This window comes from Sus scrofa, chromosome X (genome assembly GCF_000003025.6).
Source record: "Sus scrofa isolate TJ Tabasco breed Duroc chromosome X, Sscrofa11.1, whole genome shotgun sequence".
Classification (NCBI taxonomy): Eukaryota; Metazoa; Chordata; class Mammalia; order Artiodactyla; family Suidae; genus Sus; species Sus scrofa.
The window spans coordinates 100962264-100974276 of NC_010461.5; the positions used below are offsets into that span (position 1 = coordinate 100962264).

General features: G+C 39.1%; 1 protein-coding gene across 6 annotated transcripts in view; it reads left to right on the forward strand.

Annotated features, from left to right (window-relative positions):
- Positions 1–12013, forward strand: part of GRIA3 (glutamate ionotropic receptor AMPA type subunit 3) — a 281921-nt gene that overhangs the window by 134971 nt on the left and 134937 nt on the right. For all 6 annotated transcript variants that reach the window (XR_002340866.1, XR_002340867.1, XM_003135356.5 and 3 more), the window contains one exon: positions 5169–5356. Coding sequence is in view for 4 of the 6 variants with exons in the window: in XM_003135356.5 (XP_003135404.1) it covers positions 5169–5356 (188 nt within the window). In the remaining 2 variants the exon portion in view is untranslated. The remainder of the gene's footprint in view (positions 1–5168; positions 5357–12013) is intronic.

Consider the following 12013-nt stretch of genomic DNA (forward strand, 5'->3'; position numbering starts at 1 on the left):
AAAGGCGGTTTCTGGCACAGGCCAATGGGACAAATACTGAATTACCCTCTGGGAAAGATCAATTTACCACTCTAGAACATTTCTAGAGAGTCAGCAATCCCTTTTGGAGCTTTATGGAAAATTCTCCTAGAATCCTAGCCAGTCACAGAATGCTATGAATGTGGAGCCCATTAGTCAATATCAGAGATCCCCATCATTTCAAGGACTGCTAGAGACCATGTCAGAACTACAGATGGAATAGCTCAGAGAGAACTGGTACAGGTTCATGAGCAACACAGGTGGTGCCAGCCCCAAGAACGAAATTATCCTCAACTATATTTCCTGGGTGTCTTCATCACTAATATCCATATATCATAATATCCTATTTCTTGTTCTTCTGTGTTTTCAGATCAAATACTAAAGGTGTTCAGCATGGAACAGCTTCTTATTTTGTTTGCACATTGAACAAAATCCTGGCCTGTGAAAATGCTTCTGATTATATATTTGAGATTCTTTTGCATCTGCTGTCACTCCTGTCATGAGGTCAAGCTAATTGTCATGGATTGAGTTCCCTGAGAGGAGATTCTGAGATGGAGATTTGCATGCAAAATTTTATTGATGAGTATTCTCATTGAAAACACTTGTGGGAGGAAAAGAAGGAAGCAGGTTTCGGCAGAAGGAGATGGGCTGTGGTGCAGTCATAACAAGACCTCAACCTACCCTTCAGGGAGCCCTGAAGTTGGCATGGTCCATTAGAGTTACCCCATTTGGAGTGAAGAGGTTGTTCTTTGATTCCCCGTAACAACCAGTCACTGGTTGCAGGCTGCCCTGGGAAGGGACTATTACCCTAAGTTAGGAAGCTCTCTTGAGCCAATGACCTTACGAGAAACTGAAGGAATAAGTCCTTTGGTGGTAAAGGGGGGTCTGGGTTGCATAGCACTGCACCTTGATGGTCAAGATGGTCTCCTTGTTTAGCAAGAGGTGCCCAACCACCAGCCCAGAAGGATTGGATCAGTCATAGCTGTGGCACAACTCTTCATCCATAATCACCTTGCCACTCCTCCTATGCCATCTAGGTTGAGTGCAGATGACAATCAACCATTCACCCAGTTACCTATGTGGTAACTCCCATTCCTTAAACTGAAGAAGAAACAGAAGGTGGACAGCAATGGTGGTTTGGAATTAGGTTGAGAGAATTTGCTGCTCAAATGAAAGGAGCTTTCAGTCTTGCAAAGCTGAGCACATTGAAGCTCACACAGAGCCGAGGACAATTCTGAAGCTGCTAAAACAGCAGGCTTATTTTTACAAAGCCAAGGCTTTGTTACGCCCCTCACCTCCTACAAGCACCAACGCCTGCTTCTGCTCTGCTTCCAGAGCCAAACTCTTCTTTTTTCTTTTTTTTTCCTCCCTCAAACTCATATTTACTCTCTTCAGTCAGCTGTCACAGGATGCAGTCAAACTATAATAAATTAGGCACGAAAACAAACGAAAGCTCTTTTTTGGTGGATTGCTCACTGACATGTACAGAATTGAGGTGACCGTTGCCCCCAGGGTGCTTGAGTCCACAGCCACATGCTCAAGCAGACACAGAGAAACTCTGCATGATAAAAAAGATACTGCGGTGTTAAGCTACAGTTCTGATTTGCTCAGAAATGTGAGTGAGACTCATAGCCCAGGAGGCCTCAGACCCAAGTTCATTAAGAAATCAGTATGATTTTTCTATTTAATTTTTGAATGAGTAATACCTTCCCATGGTTCAAAGAAAAGAAGTCTAAAAAGATCTATGAAATCAGTGTTTATTAAGAGGCCTAGCATTTGAGGCAGCCGAGCATATAGAGCGGCCCTCATTTGTCATCCATATCTTCCAGAAGCTTTGCTCTGAGAGGACAGCATGAGTTGTACTTTTTAATCTTTATTGTTTTTGTACTTACAGAAAATAATACCTGCTTCTTGTAAAAAAGTCAAACATTACATAAATAAATGACAGTGCAAGTAAGAAGTTCTTGGTCATCCTACACCTCTGAGATAACTACTGCCAACTCCTTCCAGTTTTTTCTAAACACTACAAATGTGTATATATTTTTTATAAAAATGGAATTATATGATAAATGCTATTTTGAAGCTTTCTTCTATGTAATAGTATATTGCTGAAATGTTTCCTTTCGCTATATATTGAGCTATCTTTTTAACAGCAGCATAGTAATCCACGTGTGTACCGTAATTTATTTATCCAGTTTTATTTTGAATCTTTAAATGTCTGTCTACAGTTCTTCGAATTGTTTTCTCCACTACTTATAACTAATTTACCATCTTTTAAATTTACTCATCTCTGGGGAATGTATGAGCAGTCAGTAAAAGAAGCTTCATGGAGGACAAGAGTCATTCACAAAGGTCTATAGGTAGCAGGGGATGCCAGAAAAAGGAGGCAGACAGGTACAATTGCCTTGAGTAGGTAACAATAAGAGCACTGCTTAAGTGGGCAATATCATCTTCCCAGATTTGAGCAAACGTGAAAATAGGGGAGATGGAAAATGGGATGGGGTGAAGGAGTAAAGAAAAATGGAGATAAAAGCAGCTTGGGGAGTTCCCGTTGTGGGGCAGTGGAAACGAATCCAACTAGGAACCATGAGGTTGAGGGTTCAGTCCCTAGCCTGTTCAGTAGGTTAAGGATCTGGCGTTGCTGTGACCTCTGGTGTAGGCTGCAGACACAGCTCGGATCTGGTGTTGCTGTGGCTGTGGCTGTGGCGTAGGCTGGCAGCTGTGGCTCTGACTGGACCCCTAGCCTGGGAACCTCCATATGCTTCAGGTGTGGCCCTAAAAAAAAGACAAAAAAAAAAAAAGCAGCTTGGAATAGAATGAGTCTTGATACATGGTGAGTTGTTACAGAGCAGAGATTTTACAGAGAGAATTGACAAGCTTTACTTGAATCCAAGCTTGATATCAATGAACAATACAATGTGGCTATTCAGAAGTATTAGCAATCCTAGGCTGCTAAAATAAGAGTCCATATCAAAGTGAGCAAAAATCCACACTGGTCAAATCCCATCTGAATTGTCAGGATCAATAAAATATTGACAAATGTCCACAGGAGAGATACAGAATGATAAGGGAACCTATTATCATGTCATGAAGTAATTGTTGAAAGACTGGAACACTTTTAGCCTGAAGAAAAGAAGCTAATGGGAGGCATGTGCTGATTTTAAAAATGTGAAGGGGTGTCACATGAAAAAGGGATTAAATTTGTCCCTTTTATTCCAAAATGATAGAATAGGCCTAAGGAGTCGAGATTACAGGAATATAGGTTTTGACTCCACAGGCCAAAAAAACTTGTATTTTGCTAAAGGGTATTTTTTAAAGTTTAAATATAGCGAGGATGCCCTGTGTAATTTCATTACCATTATTATTCAGCTGACACTTGCTTCATAAACAGTACAGAAGTAAAATTCAACCTAGTCCTTGCTGAATTTTCATAAATTCTTAATTAGTGGGATTGAAAATAATGAGGCCTTATTGTATATTTCTGAAGGAAGATTTTCAAATACTTTAATCTTTTTCTTCCTAGGTTTATTTCTTAATCTCCTGCCTTAGCCCACCATGTGCCCTCAACTCCCACGGAAGCAGAGAGCACATCGCAAACCCACACGAAAATGTAAATCTGAGAAATAAATATGTGTGGTTGGTTGAGAAAGAGGAAGAATTAACATTTAAAACGATGGTAATTTAGTCTGATCTGTAATTTTGAGCTCCTGTGCTGAAATTGCTCACTTGGAAATTGCCAAGTGCTTGGGTCTCATTTGTGATCTTCCTGCATACACCCAGCACACAAAGGAGTCATAATGACCGGCTGAGTCACCGCTGCCATCTCCCCGAAGCGTGCTCTCCAAATGTCAATACCATTTTCTATGGTGCGGTGAAGAAGATTGCCAACCGTAACCTGCTTCCATTACAGGGTGAGCCCAAGGCGGCACAGAACCCAGATGCTTCCAAGGGCAGCATAATCGTCCTCCATTCTCTACTCCTCCGGTGGCCAAACTGTCAGGCTGCAGATCATTTCAGCCTTGCAAATCACCCCCATTACCCACTCCCATTAGTCATTACCTAAATATAAATGGAAAACAATTTACATTTAATGAGAGGAAAGGAGCTGCTTTTGACCATGTCCCATGAAAATGATATCTATAGCTGACGAAATTACACTCAGATTATGCAAAAATATAGACATGCTAGAATGTTAAAGACAGGAATACTCAAACCAACTATAATGGAACAAAGAAAAATCATTTAAAAAATTTAAGATAAACATAAAAAGACTAGGAAACAGTCAAAAAAAGAGACAGGAATACTCTAAAAGACCAGTGCATAGGAAACCCTTGTGCTATTCTGTGGTTCATACTTTAAGACATACTGTTCTTTCCACCTTCTCCAACCCTGACTCCAAAAAGCTTCCCCCGAACTCAAGCATCAGACCTTTTCACTTTCCATTCAGCATAGATTCAGTGTTAGTAGTTAGCAGTAGTCTGATATAAATTAACTAAAAAGGCACCAAGAATCTCTGGTAAATTTAGTTGAGAAAGGGGAAGAACTCAGGGAGATTTAATATGATTGAACTTTTCATAATGCTGTGAACAAAGAACCAGTATAATATCTTTTTTCCCAGACTGTTTGTGTCAGGTTTTCTGAGAGTTATATTATTTGGGAGACATAATTTACCTTGTTGGCTAGTCATATCTATGTAAGGATCAGCCATATTATAATGAGGTTCTATCTCTACTAAAGCTATTTCTAATTCTGAAGAATGTTGATGTGGAAGATGAGCTTCAACTGCAATAGGAAAGATTGTGGCCAGAAATAAGAAAGAAGCTACTGGCATTCATTCCATAGGTATTTTGATGGTGCATGTCAATAAAAACCATTAGGTACTATAATTCAGCTGTGCTTGCTTAAGTACAGGCTTGATAAACAACTAGCCCGTTGCCCACAAGTTGCAGAATCTTCTTTCCTTTAAAACAGGATAGAGATGCCAACTGTCTGGAAGGTTAAGGCTGAGGTTATAATGAAGCCTGCTGTCCACAATGGATAAAGTTCAAGGGGACCCAATGGACTGTGAATAAAAAGTCTGTAGAAACTTTAATACCTATAGAAGATTTTTAAAAGAAAAAATAATCAATGTAACTTTTTCCTTCTTTCAGGATTTTCCATCCTCCAAGCAATTATGGAAGCAGCAGTGCAAAACAACTGGCAAGTGACAGCAAGGTCTGTGGGAAACATTAAGGACGTCCAAGAATTCAGGCGCATCATTGAAGAAATGGACAGAAGGCAGGAAAAGCGATACTTGATTGACTGTGAAGTCGAAAGGATTAACACAATTTTGGAACAGGTAGTTTGAGATTTATTTCACCCCCAGCCAACCTGTTAAATCATCAACTTGAGGCAGTTCCCATATTTGTTAATAAATTAAGTAGCTAACAGACTAAATGTGCCAACAGTTTTTGATAGTCTCTCTAATCCTTTTTTCCTCCCCAGTGGCTGCAGAAAAAAAAAAAGTGAGAGAAAGAAAGAAAAAATCTAAGCTGTTGAAAATTGCATACCATGATTGATCTGGTAGTCTCTGCAATTTAATGCTACCTATCAGATAAACACACCCTTCCACACCTGTTTCATAGATAGCTGACTATTTCAAAGTAATCCCCTTCCTTTCTCATACCTTCCTCCCAGCAAGGAATAGACAAGGGATTAGGCGGGGCAGAAGGATAAGGTTTTTGTTTCAGGGGCCTAGTCGCAAAGTGTCAGAGCAGTATTCACTAAGCTTGAATTTGGGATATTTTTGCAGAATATCCTCTGATTTGAGAGAGAGGGCAAGAGAGAGAGAAAATGAATGAGAATATGTGTGTATATAATTGAAGACCACTTTTAAAGTAAGATGGGATAAGAGAAAAAAATGTTTATGGTTTTTAAAGTGTGAAGAAAGTGAAAAAGAATTAGACTTGGGGGAAGTACAATTCAACGGGCCAAAATATATTTATTATTAATCTTGGAGATTTAAATTTAAGACTGCAAAATATTAGAAGAAATGTTTCACTCTAAACCAGATGGATATTCAGTTTGGAGTAAAGAGACAAATAGAAATATGGTGAAAGTTTATTATTTTCCTTAGAAGTCTCAATTTGCCAGTTAATAACAAAGCGCCTATGCTGCCATAAACAAAACTGTAAGGGAAACATTTCCATTCTAATTCGATCCCAGTGTACCTACGGGCCAAAACAGCTTCAGAGATTGAAATTATAGTGAGCAGCCTTTGCCTGGGAGAGCGGTTTTATAGCAAATTAAATATTAACAATTTGTCAGCTATGTCCCCATAAGAAGAGAATGCAAAAAAAAAAAAAAAATCAGTGAGAAAAGGGAAGGGAAGGGAGGGGAAAGAAGAGGAGGAAGGGAGGAAAGACAGAAGGAAGGAAGGGCTGCCTCTGCATCCTAGAGATACAAAGCTGTCCGCTTCTTAAGAACACTATCACCTCTAGTGAATCAACCTCACAAAAAATCCAGAGCACTAGCCTGGCTAAATCAAATTCCATTGCTACCCAAATGATCCACCCCTCCCTTCCAAAAGAGAAAAAAAAAAAAGCTGCTGCCTGTGATTTTCTTAGATCTTGAAAGTGAAGAATCAGGTCAGTGATGTTGGTGTATGTACTACATGCCCTCTAAAATCTGATACCAAAATAGCCTTTTAGTGGGTGACCTACTTAATAGCCTAAAGCAGAGGAACATCCTCCTTGTCATACTTTGTTTTCCTTCTTTTGTACTAGTGACTTTGGCTTCTTGAATATTTTACATTCTGATAAGTGTTTGGGGTTTTATAGGACCTTATATGGGAGTCTAGGATTTTTCAGCACGATGTAATAGAAAAAGCCATGGGTAGAGCTGTGAATTCTCTATAGCTGCGGGATCTTGGCTATTTAAAATCTCTACGCCTTAGTTGTCTCATCTACATAATGGGAAATATAAAATTTTCTCTTCCTCATATGGTTGGTATAATTGCTTTGAAAGGCATAAATGTATAGAAAAAAATAATCGCTATTACTAAACATTTTCAGGAAAACTAAACTAATTCAGAAACCCTGCTCTCTCTTTGAATGGCTCACTTTCTATCTTCCTTTCTTCTATATGCACATTCACAGCAGCCCTCAAAACACTCAGGGAATATTGTTCAAAGAAAAATTTCAACAACATCCAGATAAGGTTAGAGAGTTAATTGCACTTACTCTTTTTCCCTCTTTCAAAAAAATTGTCACACAACTATCAACTAATGAATGTTTTCTTTACCATTTAAGGAATTTCTACTGAGCCATTAAGTACTATGAGATAGGAATCATGTTTATCTTGGTCGCTGTTGTATATGTAGTGTCCAACAGAGTACCTGGCAAGTACTGCTGGATGGATAGATGGATGGGTGGATGAATATTGAACAAGCACATTTCAGTAAGTTCTACTATGATTTTGATATGCTTCCATTAAGAGGCAAAGTAGTGCCTGTAGCCACACAATATGATTATTAAAGTAGTCATTTTTTCAAAGGTTTAAGATAGTAGTTCTCTGCCCAAGCCTGTTTTGATATCATGTATTTACCAAAATTTATTTCTTTATATAAAAAGATTTCTCATTAAATGAATTACTTAAGCAACAAATTCAACATGATGTTTCTTTAAACTTTTAAATAATTGACTACTACTCAAGTCCTCCCCCAAAATGTTCCCATCGTTCAAAGGTATTTTCTTTCAACTTTATTTATTTATTTATTTATTTTTTGTCTTTTGTCTTTTTAGGGCCACACCTGCGGCATATGGAGGTTCCCAGGCTAGGGGTCTAATTGGAGCTGTAGCCACCAGCCTACACCACAGCTCACAGCAACACCAGATCCTTAACCCACCAGATCCTTGTTTCCACTGCGCCAAGACAGGAACTCCTCAACTTTATTTTTATAGAAGGAAACTTCTGTAGTCTCCCATAAAATGACACTTCATGCCACTGTTTAAGGTAGAAGCGCCTGTTACACCACTACAACCCAATTCCCTCTAGATCAGATTTGGTCATAAAGTTCATATTGTATTCTAAAGCCAATGGGTATTAATGAAAAGACCTCAATATGGTACAATTTTTCAAATCTAAGTAGGTCTTCAATGTACCTCCCCATTTCATGATATAGGTTCTAATTTTCCCTATGAATATTCAAACACTTATGGGGTAAATCAAAATTCTTCCAACATTTCTTTCCAAAGTTCTTTTTAATTTCTGCCAACCTTTCAGATCACAGCAGGAAAAAAAAGATCCAATTAGGTGCTAATCTGTCTTTAACATTTCTCCCTAACAGTTAATCTATAAGGAAAGTATTCCAAATTTATAGCTACAAGAATCAACATACAAAAGGACAGAGTTAGAGACTGATGAAACCATGAAAGGTTGCCAGAACTTACAGAGAATATTTAGAAACTATAGATCCTCAATCCAAGAATTATGAGCGCTTTCCATAGGAAGATTTAAGTGTACTAGGAAGAATGAACCATTGACCTAACCTGACAGAGCATTCCCATTACTGTACTGTGTTCATGAGGCCCTCTCCACTGGTGGACAGCTGCCCCAATTCAGTGACCAGTCTAAACATTAACTTGTGAAAAAGTTGCCTCTCACAGAGTTATATACCCATACTGAATAGACCCTCCATCCCAGTAGTATTTCCCTGTGGACTGCTTTTGAAGGTCAGGTCGCATAAAATGAACGGCTCAGTTGGATGGTTAATGTTTGTTTGGAGAGACAGCATAGCATAGAGTTTCAGAGCATGGTCTCTGGAGCTAATATGCATGGATTCTGTCTCTTACTAGTTATGTGACCTAGAGCAAGTTACTGAACTCTCTGTGCCTCCATTTCCCGGTTGTAAAGTGGAAATAATAACTGTACTTAATGGGTTAATATATGCAAAGCTTTTAGAAAAGTTCCTGACACACAGTGTCTGTGTAGTGCTTTGATCCTAAGCATTTTCACGTAGATTATGTCATTTGAGCCTCACTATGGGAAGCAGGCAGGGCAGATGTGTTTATCTCAAATTTACAGATGATAAATTGATGCTTAGAGACATCTAGATGATTTGTCCAAATGTGGCTCTCTGCTCAACCCTAGTCAGTGGCAGAGCAAGGACAAAACTCAAGTCTTTGACTCCTAGTCCAGTGCTCTTAACCCCGCACTAAAAGATCTTCATTAATTTCTAGGTCATTTATTCAATAGTTAGCCAATGCCAAACCCTAGACTTGGCCCATTCATCAGGTTACATCTTAAAACAATTGCAAAGCAATTGGAGACAATCCAGAGAAGTGTAACAAAAAATGATTAAAGCATTAGGAAATAGGGCCTACGAGGAAAGGCTAAATGAGTTGGGGTTATTTAGCCTGGTGAAAAAGAGCCAAGAGGCAGTTTAATCACCATCCTCAAGTATAAAGAGTTATCATAAAGAGGGCACTGACCAACTGTTCTGCATGCCTAAGGACAGTACCAGAGCAAATGAGCTTAACTAGACTAGAGAGAGTGTCAACATTAGGAAGGACTCATTACAGGGAGACAGGAAACTGGAGGAAAGTAAAATCTCACCAGCTGGGCTATGTGAAGGTGAGGCCATTCTGAATGAGTGAAAAGTCACATCTAGGATAGTTGTAGATTGCTTTCAGGAATATGCAAATACTCCAAATTAATCCTGTGTGTTGACAAGTAAATATCCTTACAGAGACTTATCTTAATAAATAGGTAAGAATATTTCCTAATTGCCTAGTCATTGGATACCTGAAAGGTCGTTTGCTTAAAGAGACTTAAACATCCCCCTTTGGTGTTACCATGTTTTTATTTTTCCATAGATAATTCAAAGGTAGATCTCAGGATAGCCCCTGCTTGGATTATAGCATATGCAAATTTAGTGGAGCCCAAACCAGTAGGTTTCAATGTGCTATGCCGGAAAATATAGAATGTGTGATTTCCCCTGGAAATATTACAAGGTAAAATCACCTCCTCATGGAAAGTAGTGCTTTTTTTTTTTCCTTTGGCCATGCCCACAGCATGCAAAAGTTCCCAGTCCAGGAATCAAACCCATGTCACAGCAGTAACCCCAGGCACAGCAGTGACAATGCCAAGTCCCCAACTGCTAGGTCACCAGGGAACTCCAGAAAGTAGTGCTTCTTAAGGACAGAATCCTGAAGCAGGTCAATCCCTTAGGTTCCTTTCATTTGACCCTATCACTTCAAAAAGTCATTTTAAGATACAAAAAATCCAAATTAGAAAGTCGTGTTTCTATAGACAACAGTTCAAACAAGATGAACCAATATTGGAGGCCCTTGTAAAGTATGAGGCTATAACACAAAAGACACAGTGCTCACTCCAAAATATGTCTCCAAAATATGGGGTCACAGAGCACTGTTGACAAAGGCCAGCCCTAGGTCAAGTGAAGTAAAAATCTTAAAGCCTTGTGTTGGCTCCTCACTTCAACCTCCACTTAGCACAAGTGGTACAGTCTAGTGCCTCTCCCATTTTTGTCCCAGTCCTTCTTTCTCAATGATCCTTGTACAACATTTATTTGACTTGCCAGGCCAAAGACAGGATGGGGGTATCATCTCTTCTTGAAATAGTGTCTGTGGTCGAGGTCAATAAACACAAACTTGGGAATCAAACAGACGTGATTTCAAATCCCAGCTCCCTCACTCCCCTGTTGCATGACATAGAAGAGATTTAAGTTTTTGAAGCTCAATTTTCTCATCTAAAAAGACCGTTTCACTACCTTCTTTCATGGGATTCTCATGTGTTGTGAGGATCAAGCAAGGTAACATGTGAAGGTAACATACAAAGTAACATGTGGAGAGCACCCAATACCTGGTAACCATAGCTATTTGTTCATGAGGGGTAAGTTTATGTGCTTATGAAAATGAGTTATTTAGCGACTAGCAACAGTGTCCTCATGGATATTCCAAGATATCAGTTCCATCTAAGGTCTTATCATGAAAACAGAGTCTAAGACTTGAGCCATGCTTAGTTCTCACTAATATGAGTTTGGCATGTTAGACAACCTCTGTGTTTGGGTAGCACACATTGATTGATAAGCTCAAGGACTATTTGAGAATAAACTAGATTTTTCAGCATCACTTAAAGTAATTAAAGGCACTAAAGCCTTGAGCTACATATACCAACTGGGCATTTTTAATAACAAATATGTATTCAATGCTTACATTGTTCCAGATACTCTTTTTTTTTTTTTTTTTTTTTTTTGTCTTTCTGTCTGTTTAGGGCTGCACCCGCAGCATATGGAGGTTCCCAGGCTAGGAGTCTAATTGGAGTTGTAGGGGCCAGCCTACGCCACAGCCATAGCCATGCCAAATCTTTAACCCACTGAGCAAGGCCAGGGATCAAACCTGCCACCTCATGGTTCCTAGTCAGATTCATTTCCTCTACACCATGACGGGAACTCCCAGATACTCTTTTAATCGATATCTGCATTTATATATCTCATGTGAGTTAATCCTGACATGAGCCCTATAAAGTAGATAGGAATATTATCTCCATTTAACATATGTAGGAATTGAAACTTAGAGGTTATACAGCTAATGATTGGTGGAGCCAGAGTTTGAACCCAGGGAGACTGGCTCCAAATGTTGTTAATCTTTGCACTAATCAGCCCTGTATTTGATGGAGGTTTTCAATTGGAGTAGATTCAACCAGAAGTTATAAGAGATAAGCATCCTGATGAAGCCTGGAGCAGCAGTTTTGTTTACAACAAGCTTTGTTAAACAACAAGCATTTCACAGATATTTTCTCCACTGATGAGGATCCATATTCCATTAACACACGGAATTGAAAATATGCCCCTTAAACTTACCCTTTGGTGAAGAACTCATTTATGATGAACAGGTTCATTTACTCGTGGTGCCAAAGCAATCTAACTATGCAGTGGGCTCCACAAGAGCAGGAATAAATTGTGAGGGGCATTTTCTCAGAGTGATATGTAAGCACA